Raw genomic sequence first — 20186 nt, forward strand, 5'->3', positions numbered from 1 at the left:
TAGATGCAATAAATTAATTGGGAAATTTTAGTTTTATAATAAAATGATGTAATTTTCCTAGTATTTATTAAATCCAATGATTATAAACTTATGAAAAAGTAAACTAATGTATACCAGCTTATTTCTTCTAAATATTTTCAAAAATATATTAGTTTACCAGTTTTAAAGTTTAATATATAATAAATATTCCGATTATTCTGTGTTACAATTATACCATTTGTCAATGACCCATTACATTTTCACGTAAAAGCAACTATTACTATGTGCAGGTTCGGTCCTTTTAAGTTTTATTAAAAGTATTCATAGAAGAGCTTACATGATTGGATAAAAGTGCAAACATGAATATAAACTACAAAAACATATGAAAAGTGTGAGCCTACTTTTGACGCATTTTAGAGAAAATTATTAAATGAACAGTAGAAGGTACAACAAAGCAAGTTTAAGACAACTTAGAACAAAAAACAAAACGGAAATATATCTTTTATTATCGCGAAAATAATTACACATATACATAATACAATTAAAGCAATATTAAAATGAATTTGTTACAGAATTTCCACTGTATATGAGCAATGAACAAAACACGTAATTTAGCAATAGCTTTAAACAAGTCTGTCGCATTGAATACTACCCCGCAAAGAATACACTTTACTCTTTTGCCCATCGCTTTGACAAAGTATTGCATATACAACACAAACCGTGCACCACCACCACCGTTTTAACAACGATCACAGTCAGCAGCTATAAGGCCCTTAATGTCAATACAACAGATAGTGGTGGTGATGATCTTTATTAACTAAATTATCACTTTGATTTTGCAATAAAGCTTGTTTGAAAAATTCTGCTGACAAATACCGTGAATATAGATAAATTTTATACTGCAATCCACAATGTCAGCCGATTCTGACATGGAATACTCTGACAACGATTGTGAATACGACGATTATTATAATTCAGGTAAGTAAACTTTTGAAAATTTTTAATACAACTTCTGCGTTAAATATTGCATACATTTCTTATTATCCAAAATATATGTTTGAGCACAAAACAGAGTAAAAGCAACTTTATAGCATCATGAAACATTCCCGAAACTGTTGTGGTGCCAAGAGTCCTAGTAGAAAATTTTTGTAGATCCGACTGTTGGGGAAAAGGATATCTCAGCAACTAAAAAATATTTTTGACAATTTTAAATAGTGGGCGATTTATGTTTAGATTTGTTATCGGTTGTTGTTTCTTTATTCATATTTTTCTGATTCTTATACAAACTCAATATTGTCAATTATTGTAAATATTTTGGAACACATTGATTTTTAGCTTTGTGGGCTGTGATAAGAGACTTTAATTTTTGCTTATTTATAGCAGGTATACAAAGATCTCATTATTTTATGTTTCAATTTATTAAGCGAGGTCTGATTTCAAATTAAGGTTTAATAATATGTATGTATGTATATACTTGAATTTATTTCTGTCACCATATCAATTTTTTTTCGAAACCCTTCAATGTTTTGTCTTCTCTTCATTTAATATGAAACTGATTTCCTTTATATCACTATAATAACAGTTTATTTCTACAATTCTCATTTCCCCCTTCGCTAAGATTAATGTACCATTTGCATAAAAATTTTATGTTACATTTTTATACCCCGAATGAAGGTTATAAAATTTGTCCCGAAATTTATAACACACAGAAATAAGAGTCAAGGAACTTTTAAAGTATAATACATACATACATGATTAGCATCATGAGCTGTCCGCAGATACTAATATACGTAAAGTAGACCCTCAGGTCTCTAAAATCTTACGCATGACCTTTTTTCCACAAGAAGTTCATATTACGAAAACGCCTACATCGCACCCGTTAGAATATAACTGGTATACAAAGTGATCGATCGACATGCCCTTGCCACGACAGTCGGGTCTAAGTAACCGGTATGGACACGGATTTTTATCTGGTCAAGAACTGTCATCTCGGTTGTTGTTGTTGAGAGTACTTGGATCCATGTGGTGCGCAGGCAGGAATTACATCTGACTGAGGTGATGTTCCGTCGCATTACGCACGAAACTGGTTGTGCGGGGGACCAGGAGTTGTCTTGTGACACTTGCCCGGGGATCGGTCCAGGATGAAGGTTGTGTTGGAGGCCGGATTGATGAAACTGGAATTTATGCTGCCTAGTTGAGCAGTGTGGGTCCTTAAAAGTTCTTTGTTGACACTCTACTGGAGAGGCAGTGCATTGTCATCAACTGTTACTTTAGATCAATGGTCGAAGCCCTTGGTCGGATAAAATCCGAGTCAATTCCGGTGCGTAGAACCGGCTTTCGGCGATCTAACCCCGTTTGGATCGGTGAGTGTTAATCTGTGTTTGTCGTCCTTAGAGCAACGCCTTGCAGCAGGGTTGCTCCGTATCCTCCTGACTCGTGCTGGCATTGAGTCCAACCCGGGCCCGGAGGAATTTTTCTGCTGCGTCTGCGCTAAAAGGCTCCATCCAAACTCCACCTCGGTCAGGTGCAATACATGCAATGGATGGAGCCATCTTAAGACCTGCTCAGGCCTTAAGACCCACAGGGATCGCAATAATGCGATACAAGCCTCTACGGCTGTGCAACCTGCACACTGTTCGCGCGCCGCGCCGCCACTCAATCAGAGTGGCGAACAAAGGACCTCCACGGTAAGGAGCTCAAACAGGCAACACAGCTCCCACTCTGACTTGTCCCTTGGCGTTCTTGGAGTCAAAGCACCACCTATTGCAGATGAAGAGCTCCAGTTGCCGCGAGAAACGCGAGTGACCCTAGCGCAACTTCGTTCTGGATATTGTTGCAGGTTAAACTCCTACTTATCCAGAATTGACCCAGACATATCCAATATATGTCCTGCGTGCAACGAGTCTCCGCATGACACTGGCCACCTCTTTGCATGCCCCACAAACGCAACCCATCTAACACCTTCCTCCCTTTGGTCCGACCCCGTCGAAACAGCGCGTTTCCTGGGCCTACCGTTAGATGACCTCGACGACAACACAGATAGCCCTTACCATCCTAACGGGGATTAACATATCCGTTAAAACAACAACAACAACATCAATGGTCGAAGTCTTTGAAAGACATACTACATAGGATACCTTTTATCTGTTTATGTTAAAAGTCAATACAATTCATAAATACCAAGATTATATTTCAAATCATCAGCATGTGCTAAAAATTCTTTTTCGAATCGTTTGAAAATTGTATTACCTCATGTGCAGTCCACTAGGCTGACTGTCGGTTGGACTTCAGTGTGAAATGATGGAGCCATGCCAGCCGACTTTTTCGACTTTCCACGATTGAGGACCGGTTAATCATGTGCAGTCCACTAGGCTTCCCGTGTGAAATTATAAAGCCATGTTTCTATTGTCACACACTCAAACTCTCCTCAGAATCAGCAATCCGTTGTTATGGTTTAATTATGAAATTGCGCGGCAGCCACTCTGCACAGAGCTTTCGCCTATTTAGGGCGTCCACCTTCCTCATTGTCCTCAATGCTCATTTCGCCTCTGTCCAACTTCTTCCAAATCTATTTTCAACGGTTGATTTTCCTGGCGCAGAACGCAAATTCGACAGTATTTTTCCCCCTTTTACTGTTTGAAAATTTTTTGTGAACGAAGACAAGTTGCTTCACCCAAAATGCTATATCTCATTATTAAAGGTAGGAGCTGACTAAAAATCATATAGATGATATTAGTAGTACCATATATGCATCAGCCACAGCAAAGCGTGGTCTGGTCCTCTAGTAATATATAGTTCCGTTGTTTTTTTCGTGTATGAGCCTATCTTCACGTTTAAATTTCATATTGTACAAACAAGCCTACAAAAATGAAAACGTCGATGTCAAAAGTAATGATTTGAAACAGTTTACGAATAATAATTGCATACAATGCATATAGACAGTGTTTTGATCAAGTTCCAAAGGACTAAGTGACCCAAAACTCGCACAGTACACACGTGCATCAGAATGTTTGTAAGCAAAATAATATATGTACATACATATGTGCACACATGTAGTACATAATTATCTAACCTTTGCTGTCTTCACTCATAATGATATTGTGTATATGGGACAATATATAGTATATACATATGTATGTATGTTCACATTTATAAATGAATTTAGATGAATACTTGTATATACATACGAGAAGTACGTGCTACGAGTATATAATTAAAAATGCAATGAACTGCGTATATCAGCTCGCATATTGTAAAGTATTTCTTATGAAAATAAAAAAGTCATGATTTTGAAAAATAAGCATAAATGTATATACAGTTGAACTTCCATTAGTCGAAGTTCTCCATAACTCGACCTCTTGAATTGGCAATAGAGGTCAAAATTCTTTCAATAACTCGATATCTCTCTAACTCAACGTTCTTTTGTGGATTATGGTGATTCGAGTTAGGGAAATTCAAATGTATTTATGTATGTACAGAGCATCCGAATCCACACAGAATAAAAAATCTGTCAGCCAAAGTGTACTCTTAACCTAAGTTGTATTTGTTAATCTGTGACATTAAGTTTGAAGTCTAAACCATATTTTATGCCTCTGGCTGCTTTGAGAAATACATTTTACCCTTGATTTTTATATGTACATAACAGAGATCTGCAATTGGTACCAATAAAATTAGTGCACTTAAGTCATGAGCCATAAAAATTGGTGCAAATGAGTACTCATAATAATATAAAAAATGACTAAGAATCATTCACACCAAAAGAAAAAACACCTCAAAGTATTTCTACACATATGAGTGACAACAATTTATGACTCTCTCAATAGTAGACAAATAATTTTACTTTACTCACTTTTTTGAATGAAAGAATAAAAATAATTTGAATAATTTAAAGAATAAAAGAGTAAATTTCGTATCATGCGCTGAGAAACTGTTTCGTTATTGTCTGTTTTTGTAAGTGTTTTAGTATTAATGGTTTTTTGTAAAGGTAAATATACTGATATTTATATATTATAATTTATTTCAAGTTGATCTAACACAATGGAGTCTACCGAAGACTTAGTGGGGAAAATTGCTACGGGTATTTATAAGCTCAGCAAAAAACGGAAGGGCAGAAGTGCTATTTGGGATATGTTTGAAGAAATAGTTAAAGATGAAAATGATATTCAGGCAATTTCTGCATTAAAATTTTGAAGGTATAGAAGGAACTTGGATTCCAAATTTGATTGTATGGCACAAAGTGGCTTATTATTTTTATCCTCCAGCGTTGCGTCTCCAAGCAAGCCAGTTAAAGGAAATTGATGCATTGAAATAGCAGATGTGAATGAATTATCGGATTCTTCTATACTTCATGAGTTTATCAGCAGGAAAATCTTCTTTAATTAACGAACGAATTTCTTCTTTCCAAATCTGTTGACATGTACGAATACTTCTTTAACAGAAGTTGAAAATGTGTCAGATGAACTACGTCGCTATTCTAGAGAAAATGTGGAGCAAACGATTCTAAGTTTGCACTTAAAGTTCTTGCCATTCCTGCTAGCAGTGCAGCATCAGAGCGAGTGTTTTCGCTTGCCGGTAATATTATTACAGAAAAGCGCAACAGAATAGCGCCAAAGACAGTAGACAGCATTCGTTTCCTAAATTCAGTTTACGACAAAAAATTATAAATTTTTCTAACAAAACTTATTTGCCTTTATATGTATGTACCTTTGTATTTTTAGTCTTTTTTTCAAGTGCATTAGTTTTAAAATAAAGAATTATGAATTTTGTTAACTTAGGTTAGTCTTAAAACATGGATGATCTCATTCTGTTATTTTCAAATAAAAACTATTATTAAAAAAATAAAATCGAGCTATTGGTTTCTTAGTAGTAACTTTTAAAGTCATACGAAAAATCATCATTGTTGCGTATAAAACTGCATGAAAACATTATAAATAAGTAGTGAAATAAATTACCAACATAGAAATTATAAACGAAATAAAAAAGCAGCAAACACAAAAAATCTAAACTGAAAATACTCAAGTCACTTAAGTCATTCAAAAATACTATTGGTGTTTCTTGGTGCTTTGAATCATTTCACTCGCATTTCTCGCGGCAACTCGAGGTCACGTCTCTGATGGGTGGTGGTTCGACTTCAAGAATGCCATTCCCGGGAAGGGAATCGGTGAAGGTGTTGATGGCTCCACTGTGAATAGCGGTCAGTACCTGTCGAAAGTCTGTTGCGTCTTCAGTCCGGTCGGTGTACTGAACGACGTCGTCGACGTAGTCGTCGGAATGACCTCTTGATGCTCCTAGGAGGTGGTTCCGCTCCAAGCAGATGGCTGGAACTGCGTGGAGAGGAGTTCATTATGCTCCTTTACAGGTAGCATGCGAGTCTCACTGTTGAGGTGTTCAATGGGAGACATCAAGAGGTATGCCGTCGTGGTCCGGAGTGCTGTATTCTGGCAGGTCTGAAGTTTCCTCATCTGCGTACCACTGCATCCAGGCGTCCATAGTGGTGCTGCGTAGTTGAGGACCGGCCGGCCGATTGCCTTGTAAGTTGCCAACAACGTTTCTTTGTCTTTTCCCCATGTGCTGCCGGCTAGTGACTTGAGGATTTTGTTGCGGCTCTGTACCTTGGCGATAATCGCGGTCGTATGGGGAGAGAAGGAGCATAGACTATCGAGGGTTACGCCTAAAATCTTAGGGTTATTGACAGTCGGGATTTTGACGCCATCGACTGCAATATTAAGTTCAAGTCTATACTCCTGTGTCCAGTTTGTAAATATGGTCACTGTGGATTTGATGGGGGAAAGTGTGAGATTTCGTGCAGTGAGGAAAAGAGAAAGGTCGGAGAGGTAGTTGTTTACTTTCGAATTCCATGCCCGACGTCAATATCGTGCAGTCATCTGCGTACGAGGTTATGGTGGTTGCGGGAGTTTCGAGATATAGAAGTTAAACAGTAGCGGGGAGAGGACACCACCCTGCGGAACCCCCCGTTTAATTCTTCTCAGTTTGGATGTTTCACCTCAAAATAGTACGGATGATCAAAATCGGTCAATGGGCGTGGCATCGCCCCCCTTTAAGTGAAATCAAATACCTCGGGATTTGTTCCACCGATTTTCACCAAATTCACTACATAACATTCTTCTGACATTCCTATGTCAGTGAGGGAAAATGAGTGAAATTGGGCTACAACCAACTCATATAACACAACTTTAAACTTTATTTCTTTCACTTTGTAGTACACAAATCAAGGGGCAACTAATATTACGAGATACAAATTTTCACGAATTTGAAGAGTGTCATCTTATGACCAAAATTGTATCAATCGAACCAATCTGTGCAAATAACGGTCAATGTGTGAGATATATAATTGAAATTAGGAGAGAAAGCATGCTTTTCTAATAGCGGAACATATTTGTGCTTAGAAAATAAAATCGGATGAAAACTTTCCTTAGAACTCATATACATAAATAACAAGCCTTATGTAGGTAGGTAGGAGTGCAGCCCTATCGGGCTCAATTAGCACTTGATGTGCCATTTTGATACACTGTTCGTAGAACCTCCTGTATCTGCTATTACGTTTCACTTTTTTTCTCAAACCATTTTGAGGTGTCTATAAAACTACTTATGTCCGATATGCTTTTAGTGGAAATCCATTCAAGGTTTCGAGCTTGATGGATTCCAAGTGTTTTGTGTCGGATATGTGCTAGAGCTGGGCATTCGCAGAGAAAGTGGAAGATTGTTTCCTTGTTCCCTGCTACTCGCAGCCACGGCAGATGTCGTTGTAGGGCATACCTATTTTGGATGCGTATTCCCCAAATGGCCAGTGCCCTGTTGTGGTAGCTGTTACTCTGTAAATACTTTTTCTTGACCTATTTAATAAGTCATTGGTTCTTTTCCTGTCATATGTTGCCCATAATTGTTTAGTTATGCCGCATTTTGTAATGTTTTTCCACCTGTTATTTGCAACTTGTTGAAATTGCCTATTGATCTTTAGCTCCGCCTCAGATTCGTTGAGGAAAGCTCCTGCCTTTGCCAACTCGTCTGCTTTTTCGTTACCGAAAATGTTCCTGTGGCCGGGAACCCAGATCAAGTTTTGTTGGAGCTTGTCTTTTATTGAGCTTAGTGCTCTCTTGCAGTTGTGAACTACGCTGGAATTTGTCATGGGTGAAGACAAGGCCAGGAGCGCCGCCTGGCTATCCGTAAATATAATTGATTTATTTATATTCCCGTGGTTTTCTAATAGATCTTCGCAGGCTTTTTCTATGCCTAGTACTTCTGCTTGGAAGATGCTAGCCGAGTTCGGTAGATGTATAGAGAGAGATATGCCTAGATCAGCGGAGAATACCCCGTGCCTACTCCGCAGTCCATTATGGACCCGTCGGTATAGACTGAGATGGTATCCTTCTCTCCTATTGAACCTCTTCTCCATTCTCGTCTAGATGGTATCCTTACCTGGAAATGTCTATTGAAGTCCAGCTTTGGGAGAATGTAGTCTGATTTATTAATGGTGAGCTTGTTTAGGATAACACTATGTCCGTAGTTATGCTGATTCCAACCTCCCAATTCTTTTATTCTTATCGCCGCAATAGCAGCTGTTTTGTGAATAAAAATGTCCATTGGTAGTTGATGCAGGATCACATTGAGCGCATCAGTCGAACATGACCTGATTGCACCAGTAACACCTGCACATGCTGCTCTTTGTATACCATTTAACTTTTTAGTGTTGTATTGTTTGTTTAGCGCTGGCCACCATACCAGAACTCCATATGTAAGTATAGGTCTTATGACAGCCGTATACATCCACATGATTATACTTGGTTTCAGGCCCCAATTCTTGCTTACGATTCTCTTACAAGTATAGTAGGCCATGTATGCTTTTATTCTTTTTTCTATATTTATTTTCCAGGACAGTTTGGTGTCAACCTCCACCCCCAAATATTTAACTGTGGGGGATAGAGTGAGTGTTGTACCGTTTAGTACCGGAAGTTGAAACTGAGGTATCTTGGTTCTGCTTGTAAATAGCATCAGTTCTGTTTTGTTCGGGTTAACTCCTAGTCCATTGTTTTTAGCCCATAGGTTTAACCTTCTAAGTGCTTTTTCCATAATCTCGCTGACTGTTGAAGAAAACATGCCTCATACCAACAACACTATATCGTCTGCATACGCTACTGCTTTCACTCCTCCACCGTTTAGTTGGAAGAGTATTTCGTTCAGCGCTACAACCCATAGAAGCGGAGAGAGGACCCCCCTTGAGGCGTCCCTCTACTTACATAACTTGTTTGTGTTGCAGCGTAGTTTGAAGCTATAATCGTTCTATTCTCGATAGTATCCATCTGCACACAGTGTCATCTATGCCAACATGCGCCAGAGAATTAATTATCGCATTTACTTCTATGTTATTTAAGGCGCCCTCTTTGTCTAGACAAGCAACCATGGTGTATTGTTTGTGGTGTAGTGATCTTTCAATTACACTTGTCACCTCGAGAAGGGCAGTTTCGGTTGATCGGCCTTTATGTACGCATGTTGGGACTTCGATAACTTCTCCGCCATTATTGTTCTTACGTGTAGATCTATTAGCCTTTCCAGTACCTTCAGCATAAAGGAGGTAAGGCTTATAGGTCTAAAATCCTTGGCATTCTCGTGTGTTCTTCTGCCTGGTTTTGGAAGGACTTTACTTCTTTTCCAATTTCTTGGGATGTAAGATAGTTGAATGCTAGCTTTGTCTATATTTTTAAGCCTCCAGAGACTCTTTTGCCAGGGAGGTCCAACCACTTCCCTCCGCCCTAATGTAGGTAGTATTAATATGATCTTTCGCGGTTTCTCTGCAACTTTCTATAGATGTGCAGAAAGATCGCCATGAGTCGTTTTTAGCTTTCCGGACTGTTTTTTTTGTATCTTTTCATAATATCTTTATATGGCTGCCAGATTTTGGTTCTAAAACTCTCTTTGAAAGCTTTCCTTAGTTGTGTTCTCAAATTCTTGAGTTCACTGTTCCACCAAGGAAGAGACTTTCTTTTTTTCAAAACTGTTAGCGGAGTAGATTTATTGAAAGTTGTGGTTAAGATTTTTTCCAACTTCTCTACTTCTGAATCAAGTTCCTGAGGATTTCTTATACTCTTTTTGTCTCCCTTTTCGAGGCATTTTGTTGCTATACTGGTAAATTTTTCCCATGCTGTTCTTCTAGGGTTCCGGTATCTGAGAGGAGTGATCCGACATGGAAGGCTCATCGCATACCCTCCAGTTATCCACAACGAGACTGTCTGTGTCTGTTGATAGCGTGAGGTCAAGCACTTCCTCCCACCCCGGAAACCTATCAGAGCTTGGGAAAATAATGTACCATGGCTTTAATCTTATTAAATAGATCAAATTCTCTTGTTGAAATATTATACTAAGGGAAATATAAATATAAATCCTATAAATATATATCCTTCTTCTCCCACAAGTGCGTCGGAACATATACTATAAGTTTTTTTGTCGGAATTTACTTTGTTAGGTTTGCTTTGGCTTTATTTGTGTTAATTAGTGCAATTTTAAATTCGAAAAACTAAAAGCTTAAATTTTTAGGTGAAGACTGCGATGTAGAACGGCTGGATCCAAAGAAAACTGATCCTGAGTACTTCGAATTTGTATGTCTAACTGTCGAGGAGGTGGAAAAATTGCTCAACGAGTCTGTGGAAAAACTGAACACAATTCTAGAGATTACTCCTTCACTGGCGAAAGTGCTACTGCTGGAGCACCAATGGGACAATCAAGTGGTAGTGGATAAATACCGAAAGGACGCAAACGCATTGTTGATAACAGCTCGAATAAAACCGCCGAATCCATTGCTCAGTATACCTGATCCGTTGGCGCCCTCCACCAGCAAAGACGCAGTTGTATTTGGTACCAGTAGTAGTGTTAGTAGGAGCAGTAGCTGTAGTAATGACGATTCACCACGCAACGCTTTGATCTCATTAGGTATATGCAATACATATAACACAGTGGCACCTGGCGGTGGCATCATCTCTCAGCGCTGTCAAATGTGTCCAGTCTGTGCTAGTTCTCAGATGGGTGATAAATTCTTTAGTCTCTCATGTGGCCATGCGTTCTGCAAAGACTGTTGGTCAACGTTTTTCGATACACAAATATTTCAAGGTATTTCCACACAAATCGGCTGCATGGCCCCCATGTGCAATGTGCGAGTTCCAGAAGATTTGGTCTTGACCTTAGTGACACGTCCCGTAATGCGCGACAAGTACCAACAATTTGCGTTCAAGGATTACGTAAAGTCGCATCCTCAGTTGCGCTTCTGTCCTGGACCGAATTGTCAAATTATTGTTCGCTCTCCAGAGGTTTGTGCAAAGCGTGTCATATGCACTTCTTGTCATACATCGTTTTGTTTCAAATGTGGCATGGATTATCATGCGCCCACTGACTGTGTAGTTATTAAAAAATGGTTGACGAAATGCGCCGATGACAGTGAGACAGCCAATTACATAAGCGCCAACACCAAAGACTGCCCGAAATGCCACATTTGTATAGAAAAGAATGGAGGATGCAACCACATGCTTTGTTTTAACTGCAAGCACGATTTTTGTTGGATGTGCCTGGGGGATTGGAAAACGCACGGATCCGAATACTATGAATGCTCTCGTTACAAAGACAATCCGAACATTGCCAATGAATCGGTGCATGTGCAAGCTAGAGAAGCGCTCAAGAAATATTTGCACTACTATGAACGGTGGGAAAACCATTCAAAATCTTTACAATTGGAGCAACAAACCATTGACCGACTACGTGATCGTATCAATGAGAAAGTGATGAAAGGAAGGGGCACATGGATTGATTGGCAATATTTATTCAATGCGGCAGCTCTATTAGCGAAATGTCGGTATACACTGCAGTATACATATCCATATGCTTACTTCATGGAAAGTGGTTCGCGTAAGGACCTTTTCGAATACCAGCAGGTTAGTTAAAACAACAAATAAATAGAACCTTATGTAAATATAATTTTACAATATATTTAAAGGCTCAACTTGAAGCTGAAATAGAGAATTTATCTTGGAAGATAGAACGTGCGGAGACCACAGATTTGGGTGATTTGGAGAATCAAATGGATATTGCTGAAAAGCGTAGAACAACGCTGCTCAAAGACTTTTTCCCCGTGGACTTTTGAGTGCCAATTAAATGACTGCACTAAAATAGTGAAATTAATATATATTTAAGTTTATGTTTCAATTATTAATGCTTATGCCATTATCTGGTCAACATGGCTGCTAATTGGAATGGATAAACTGCAATATAAACGCAATGCGCTGAATATTTTATAGAATATTAAAGAAATTCACACACATATACAAGCATTAACGTATAATTGCGTAATGTTTCCCATATATTATTTAAGTAGAGTATAAAATGTATATATTTCTAAAGCGATATTACCCCTTGGCAGTATCCAAATGAATGTGTATCGAGTTGTGTTAAATATTGACGAATTCACAACAAAAACACTAACACAGCGTGTTTACACTTCGGTTAGTTAAATATCATTCAAATAATATTAATTTTTAAAATACCTGAGAAGTGTAATACAAAAATTTTAATGTGAATATCTGAACAAATTAGTAGTTCGATCAAAAGGCGTCAACTTAAGCCAATAAAGAGATGATTGGCATGTATTAGCTTATTAAAGTAACAGTTTAACAAGAAACTGATTATCGAACCCAGTAAGCGATTTAATTACGAAAGACGACATAGGCGCACTCTATTCGTTTCAACGTTCGTTCAACGAAACACTATACGTATAATATATACAATGTGTTGCAGGTATACATATACATATAAAAATTTGTAGTGCAGTACACTCTTATAAAAAATAATCTTTTTAACATTTTTGTTTATATATTTTTGAGTGATTTGAGCGACTAGTAATTTTCCACACAGTTTTCCATGCTAAATAGAATCCAATATTACATATACGGTACCTAAAGTTATCTGCTAAAGCTTTTTTACCCAGTATTAATTCCAAAATATCAATGAAATTTTACTATTTGACGTTTTGATAAGACTAGTGTGATGGAATGGTTTTGAATTCAGCGTAAATGTTCCGTTGGATGTGACTAGTTACTATCCAACAACAGATTTAGTGTCTCGCAATCTATTTTTATAGTGTGTATATACAATATGTGGTATTAAATTGGCTTTAGATCTTTGTTTTGTTTTTATACTTGGTTATTTTTTTTTATTGTAAATTTTACTGTGTATAGTTCGACTTACACATTTTGACTGAATAAGTAATATTATGATATAAAATAAGTGTAGAATAATATGGAGCTCTAACCTGGAGCTCTTCAATTGTATAATTAATTATAATTAGTTAAAGTATCCCATCAAAGAATGCGGAATATATATAATGAAAACGACCATACTACGTCCCAGATGAGAAGCTGGGACAACATGATATTTTCAATTTTACTGCTATATATATTCGATCGCGTTTTTATTTTAATTACCTTGTAAATTTTATCATAAACATGTAACCACCCTTCAATTGAAACAATTGATATAAAAAATGCTTTTTAAAACATCATGCGTATAAAAGTGTAATAATTAGAAAATAAACTACATTAATAGCAATATCGTCAGTCACTTTAATTTATTTTCTTTTGGATAGTATTGGGAGTAGTTTTGTTTGTATGTACGGTGATTAAATATATGTATATTCGACAAAAATGTAAAACCTCCTCTGTTGCATACCGAGTTTTGTGTAATATTTCAGAACGGATACAATAAATGATGTTCAGCGTCGTCAAAAATTAGTATATCACAATTTGTTGCACAGAGTATTATAGTTTTGTTTAGCTAAAAACTATTAAGAACAACTGGAACTAATCGACATAGAAATAGAGTATGTATAGTACAACTGTATATAAAAATTATGGGATGACGAACCAAATTGAATTTCGGATATCTGTCTGTTCGGTTCTACTCTTAGCCTTTCTTTACTTGACTTTTAATAACCATTTGTAATTATATTTTGTACACTAAAAAACAGAAATCGCGTTTAAAGTTTTCAACTGACTACAACCTTACACCTCTTCTCAAGCGGAGCATATAAGAGGTATTCATATGAATTTTTCACTCAACATGAAGTATGATATAACGAACAATTCTGCAGCATTAACGCAAAAATCACGTTTTTTGATTTATGCCGGTCTTGCAGCAAATGAGCGGTATGTTTTAATGACAGCCAAATCATTAATCTTAATATATAAGGAGTACGTGTCACGTTGTTTGTCCGCGATGGACTCCTAAACTACTGAACCGATTTTAATAAAATTTAGTACATTGTGTCCATTTCGAACCAACTTAGAAGAAGGGTGGACACCCTATTAAGTGGACATCTCCATTTACCATGCACATTGTTGATGTTTATTAAGTACAATCTATTAAGCCGACAACTTTATTGACTGGACAGAAAGGCTGGTAACCAGGCATTTACAAAGCAGCCTCAAATTCGTTATTTTTTTCAAAGAAATTTATTTGCATGAACATATTCAAAATTAAACCTTAAGTACAATCCCTTGGATTCGTAGACAGACACAGACAAAAACGTTTTTGCCTTTATTCGTAAATAAAATTTGCACTGTATTGAATAGTTTATTATATGAATAATAGTATAATATGTATTCAACAGCAACAGGTGGTCGGATTTACTAGTGTTTAGATAAAAATACATTATATCGTACTAATGAGAGCTCTGCAATAGAATTTAGTTAACATCATGCCCTAAATTACCTCAATGGAAGTTATATGGAAATTACTGCAGACGACTCCTACATTGTTATTTAAACTCGATAACCCAAGAGCAAAGACAGTTTCTTATACAAGCACAATAGCGCGCCCTTACAAATGAAAGAATAAAATTTGAAATCTTATTGAAATATGCAGAAAAGTTTTGTTTGTTCAAGTGGCGAAATTTTATGCAAACAATTAATAAATTGAACATTTGAAAATTAAGTAAAATAAACAAGTAAGAAAGAGCTAACTAAGTTCGGGTACAACCGACCATTTCATACTTTTGCAACTTGTCAGAATTAAAGCCCGGGAAGTACCTTTAGGTACACAAGGCTGGTTAGTTATGGGGTCTGAGGGCTAAGGGAAATATTGGTTTCAATTACTGTTTACAAAAAGGGAATTATTATTAAAATAGACATTAGTTTTGATTTATATTACGATGACAAAAATGTTAGTGTCAAAACTAATGTGCCACTCGAATTTCCTAACAGCAAGTAAGCCAAGGTTTTATTGACAATTAAATTAACTTCTAACAAATGTTTGTTGCAGATTCATAAATTATTCTCGTTTAAATGGGGAATCAATATGTTTTCTACAAAATGAGATGAAGGAACGTTACCACAAAACTATTTATTTCCTTGCTGTCGGTAGCTTTCAAGAATGTATTGTAAATGATTGTAACATTGGACTGAAGTACCCTACGATATCTATGGTTCTTACAAAGCCTGCTTTTAAATGTTACGAACAACATATTTAGGCGTTGTGGACACCACAAAACAGCAATGATTGAAGAGGAATAAAATCTTCCAAACCTAAATTTTACTAAAAAAAGTATATTTCTAGGAGTAGGACACAAAAATAACCTTCCGATGTTTTTTGGCTGTAATTTAAAAAAATGAAAAACTTTGATTCTGCTTGTGGATTACATATTTTTATTTGGTCTTTTAAATTTTTATACATCAAGTCGAGAATATGATATGATGTAAATGGCCGCCACAGTTGATTGTCATTTGAGCCCTTTTTATGGCATTTTCCATCACATAGGCCAGAGCTTCCGGCGATAGGTCCTCACATTCTTGACGGATATTGTCTTTAAGAGGTGCAAGAGTCTGAGGCTTGTTGACATAAACCCTCGACTTCAAAAAGCCCTACAAAAAGAAGTCTGGAGCAGTCTTGCTAGCCAGTGCAAATCACCAAAACGGGAGATTAGGCGGCCGGGAAATGCATCCTTTAGCATATCGGTTGTGGCACATGCAGTGTGTGCCGTTGCACCGTCCTATTGGAACCACATGTTTTCCAATCCCAATTCATCAAGTTGCGGCAAAAAGAACTCGTTGATCATTGCTCTGTAGCGCTCACCACTCATAGTAACGGCTTGGGCCACGACGTCTTCGAAGTAAACAGGTCCGATACTCCCCCAGCGAAAACAGCACACCATACAGTGACTTTGAGCGGGTGTAATGGCTCTTCGTGGGTTACACGGGGATTTTCAGTGCCCCGGAAGCGTAAATTTTGCTTATTTACGTACCCGCTAAGATGGAAATAGGCCTCACCACTCATGATTTTTTTTATGAAAAATCATTTTCCTATGGGTGGTGATTAAGGATTGCTTGAGCGTATGTGAGACGTGATTGGCGGTCAGCAGCTAACAGCTGAAGCACCGTCTGGACTTTGTACGGAAACATCTCCAAATTTGAACCAAAATTCGCTGTAAACATCGTCGACTGATACTCATTTGCATGGCACGTCATCTGGTCGATGTCGATGGCGCTTCCATGACATCCTCGGCAACAGCAGCAATATTCTCTGCAGAAGGTGTACTCCGGGATCTTGGACACCTGGCAGCATCTCGCGTTGTGACAGTCTCTTCGAGGCGAGGGGCTAAACGTCGCAGTGCTTCACCAGTAGGCGTCGGACGGCCAGGAAATCTGCGACGAAATTCACGTTGTGCCAAAGTCACCAACCGATTATTGGTCAAATAAATAGTCACTAATAACCCGCGTTCTGGAGCTGTGTAGCGTACCATTGTTTATTTACGTGTATTTCGAATGTGTTTACTACACATACGTACATATGTCAAAACAGAACTTACAGTGGCTCACAGCTTATTTCATGCAAGACACTTAAGAAAAAAAAAATTGATGAATATATATTATACAATGCTTTACTAAGATAGTAAGCAAAATAAAGTTCTTGGAAGAACAATCTAGCGAGAATTGGTCATAAATCATTTCAAAAATGGAAAATCACAGCGAAAAAATGCTGAGATTGTAAATTTAAGTAGTGCTACAGTGCAAAATATAATTGAGCGTTTCGTGCATGAAGATCGCATTCAAAATAAAGGCCGAAACGCACAAAATAAAATGTTCAATGAACGTGACGAGCGTTTAATTGTCCGTAAAATTAAAAAAAAAACCGAGACTATCTGTTAAGCCACATATATATCATACTGATCGAAAACACAATAGGGGTATTCTGTTGCTCTTGCAAGATTGCAGATTGCAAAAATACTATACCGAAATATACAAGGGCACGAGAGCACCCATTGCAGAATGCAGTGACATACTAAACACATAACGACGACCAGACGACAAACGACAAACGAGAGTACGAAAGTGAAATGAAAACAAAACAACGCATGTACACAAAACAACGCAGCTGTCCATTTTGCATGTACACAATTTCGTTGTGGCCATACTAATACCTTGCACTTCAATGAAATTTTAATATTTTGTTCAAAGTTAAATTTTTTATGCAAAAAATAAGTAAATAGGTATATATTTTTGTTTTAAATTATCAATTGTTATTACAAATGATAAAATAGAGCTATTTTATGCTTTTATTTGTAAAATAACGTCAAGTTTGTAAGAGCTGTGAATAATTTTACATATTACATATTAGTGGCATCACCACTCTTCCTCATCTCTCTTCTTCATTCTACTGTCGTTGGCAAAAAGGAATTAGCGAGAAAGTCAACTGTCGGCCTACATTCGTGTTTTCGTGTCGTTGTCAAAATAAGTGTCCATAAGAACGTGTGTAATATTTGACAGATGTCGTTTGTCGACCTGTCGTCGTTATGTGTTTACAGCATGATATATGAAGGGCTGATTCGGTCAGTTTATTGTGAATGACTATTATGCATGGCTATTGTGAATTGGCGCACCTTCTGCATACATTTTTAACAAAAAAAACTGTAACAAATCTTTATAATTTAAATAAAAATTATAAAATCTATTTTGCACGCAAATATACATGGGTTTTGGTCTGACATATTTCACAGCCATTGCAAATAATTTTCTGCGTGTGTTTGTTGTTGTGCCGGTGCACCAAGAGGAAATATCTGCAATTCGTGCACCGTGCAAGGGTTTTGCAAGAGCAAGAGAATACCCCTAATGGCTATTTCTACAGGTAAAACTACTTGTTCGTTAACGTATACGCACCCGTGTTATATAGTTTCACCTTAATGGATTATGAAAAATTCGTTGATTAGTAACGAGTTGAGCTGTCAAAAACTGGCGAGTTTTCGTCGAAAATACGCGAGCTGTCAGATTTTTTACCTTGTTTTTTCAGCTATTAAGAAGATTACCGCTGTTGTTACAGACAAGAGAATAATTTGCGTTTTTATTTAGCAAATGCAGATTGTGAAGTAAATTATATAAATTTAATAACAAGGTGTGTTTTTTATTTTAGTTTTAATATATAAGACCTTTAAAATGCGTATTTTAACAGTGCGTGTTATGTATTTCCACTCTTCCAGAATCGCTAGCATGCGTTCAGTTTGTTATGTTGTGAGTTATAGTTAATTGGGTAGTTTTATGGACTCTATTCATTTCAATATGTCTGCAGCCGACGAATTTGAGGAACCAGCCCCAACGCCAACATATAATTGTAAAAGGTGCAAAAAGGTAAATAAAGTTCTGTGCTAATGTACGTCATACACACACAATTTGTCCTGCTCAATGGATGCTTATATTAATAAATATTCTTTCTTAAATAGACTTTCTCATGTAAAAGGGATCAGCTTCTTCATAAAAAGGAAGTACATTTTCAAGCAAAGTCATCTTATGAATGCAAGTTGTGCTCAAAATTTTTCTGCAATGGTGGCAATTTGGAACGCCACATGAAGGTGCACAATGATGTCCGCCCATTTGTATGTCATATATGCGAAAAAGCTTTTGCCCAAGCTGTAAACTTACAACGTCACTTTTCGGTGCATAATGGCGAAAGACCGTATCAATGCAACTTTTGTACCAAATCCTTTACTCAACAGAGTAACATGCATCGCCATCAATTAACTCACACTGGGGAAAAACCATTCCGCTGTAAGCGTTGTGGTCGCTATTTCTCTCAGCGTGTTAATCTTAAGAAGCATATTATGGGCCATTTGAATGCAAAACCTTACGCCTGTGGAATATGTCAAAAATCATTTATTCAACTAAGTAATTTCAAGAAACATTTGCAATCTCATGTAAAAGAAGGTGTTGAAATAGATATTGCAGCTACAGTTGCAGCAGCTACAGCGGCAGCGCGCCAAAGTATTGAGTTGGCATCGCAACCTGTGTAAGTAAACACTTTTAATATGATAAGTGTAACCCCAATTGTTTTTTTTTTCTTGCAGAGCATTTGAGTGTGCAATTTGTCGAAGTATTTACGATAACTTTGCAGATTTTGAAATGCATGAGAGTGCCTGTACAGGTGCAGTGCAACCTAAAGTTGAAGCTCTGGACACAAATACCTCCGTTGACATGTACTCTCCAATGAAGTTCGAGGTTGCACATCTAGACACTCATGAGATAATTATTGAAACCACCCGATAAAGTTAATGTATTGAAATACGTAATATGCAAGTAATGTGAGAAATAAATTTAAATTGACCTAAAATAGGCAAGAATCACTAATGAATATTTTTTGTGTGCATGTTGTAGCGAAAGAAAATATTGCTCACATAGTTTTTAGGAATGGAGTTGGTAGCGCTTGAATGGACAAAAGTCTGGGTCGGTTCCGGCTACGTGTTTTCGAATGTCGTGGGACTAAACAGATATGTTTATTAGTAGTGAATATAAGTCTAGAATCGCATGTGGGTACATAGTATATTTAGAACTATAATACTTGAATTCTTCGGTATATTTTCACATAAAACGTTCACTCATAAGCAGAATGCTTCCTTTATACCCCAGATGTTGCACTATCAAGAAATTACTTTCAAGTTGCAATACGCTCACACTTTTCTACTACCTCACTCTCACTCTTGAACGCCGACTTGATATCAATTTTTCCAATCAAGTCGTGGGACAAGTTGACGATCAAGTTAAAACATCTGATGCCTAGTTTTGCAAACAAATGTCATGCAATTTTCGGAAATATGAATATTTCGTTATATTCATCTATTGATATCAAAATATACATATGTAAGTATATCATGTACTTATGTAATTTTATGTAAC

At 37.1% G+C, this 20186-nt stretch overlaps 2 protein-coding genes across 3 annotated transcripts; both read left to right on the forward strand.

The window, feature by feature from the left end:
* Positions 1-228: 228 nt before the first annotated feature.
* LOC105224731 (potential E3 ubiquitin-protein ligase ariadne-2) lies at positions 229-13581 on the forward strand. Its single transcript, XM_019989923.3, has 4 exons — positions 229-423; positions 552-957; positions 10528-11912; positions 11975-13581. Exons 2-4 carry the CDS (start codon positions 891-893, stop codon positions 12119-12121), a joined length of 1599 nt encoding a protein of 532 aa, XP_019845482.2. The 5' UTR covers positions 229-423; positions 552-890; the 3' UTR covers positions 12122-13581.
* Positions 13582-18259: 4678 nt separating this feature from the next.
* Positions 18260-19644, forward strand: LOC105225413 (zinc finger protein 239). 2 transcript variants are annotated; one of them, XM_011203852.4, is made up of 4 exons: positions 18260-18414; positions 18500-18647; positions 18740-19302; positions 19361-19644. In XM_011203852.4, the coding sequence occupies exons 2-4, from the start codon at positions 18558-18560 to the stop codon at positions 19557-19559; spliced, it is 852 nt and encodes a 283-aa protein (XP_011202154.2). In that variant the 5' UTR covers positions 18260-18414; positions 18500-18557; the 3' UTR covers positions 19560-19644. The 2 variants fall into 2 exon arrangements, with proteins under 2 accessions (XP_011202154.2, XP_011202155.2); XM_011203853.4 differs by having other exon boundaries at positions 18277-18414; positions 18472-18647.
* Positions 19645-20186: the final 542 nt, after the last annotated feature.

This window comes from Bactrocera dorsalis, chromosome 3, assembly GCF_023373825.1.
Source record: "Bactrocera dorsalis isolate Fly_Bdor chromosome 3, ASM2337382v1, whole genome shotgun sequence".
Taxonomy (NCBI): domain Eukaryota; kingdom Metazoa; phylum Arthropoda; class Insecta; order Diptera; family Tephritidae; genus Bactrocera; species Bactrocera dorsalis.

Excerpts from the sequence above, each read along its gene's own strand:
- LOC105225413 (XM_011203852.4), top strand. The coding sequence starts at position 18,558 with ATGGACTCTATTCATTTCAATATGTCTGCAGCCGACGAATTTGAGGAA. Across the intron at positions 18,648-18,739 it reads ATTGTAAAAGGTGCAAAAAG|ACTTTCTCATGTAAAAGGGA; the intron begins GTAAATAAAGTT and ends TTTCTTAAATAG. Across the intron at positions 19,303-19,360 it reads GAGTTGGCATCGCAACCTGT|AGCATTTGAGTGTGCAATTT; the intron begins GTAAGTAAACAC and ends TTTTTCTTGCAG.
- LOC105224731 (XM_019989923.3), top strand. The coding sequence starts at position 891 with ATGTCAGCCGATTCTGACATGGAATACTCTGACAACGATTGTGAATAC. Across the intron at positions 958-10,527 it reads CGACGATTATTATAATTCAG|GTGAAGACTGCGATGTAGAA; the intron begins GTAAGTAAACTT and ends TTAAATTTTTAG. Across the intron at positions 11,913-11,974 it reads ACCTTTTCGAATACCAGCAG|GCTCAACTTGAAGCTGAAAT; the intron begins GTTAGTTAAAAC and ends ATATATTTAAAG.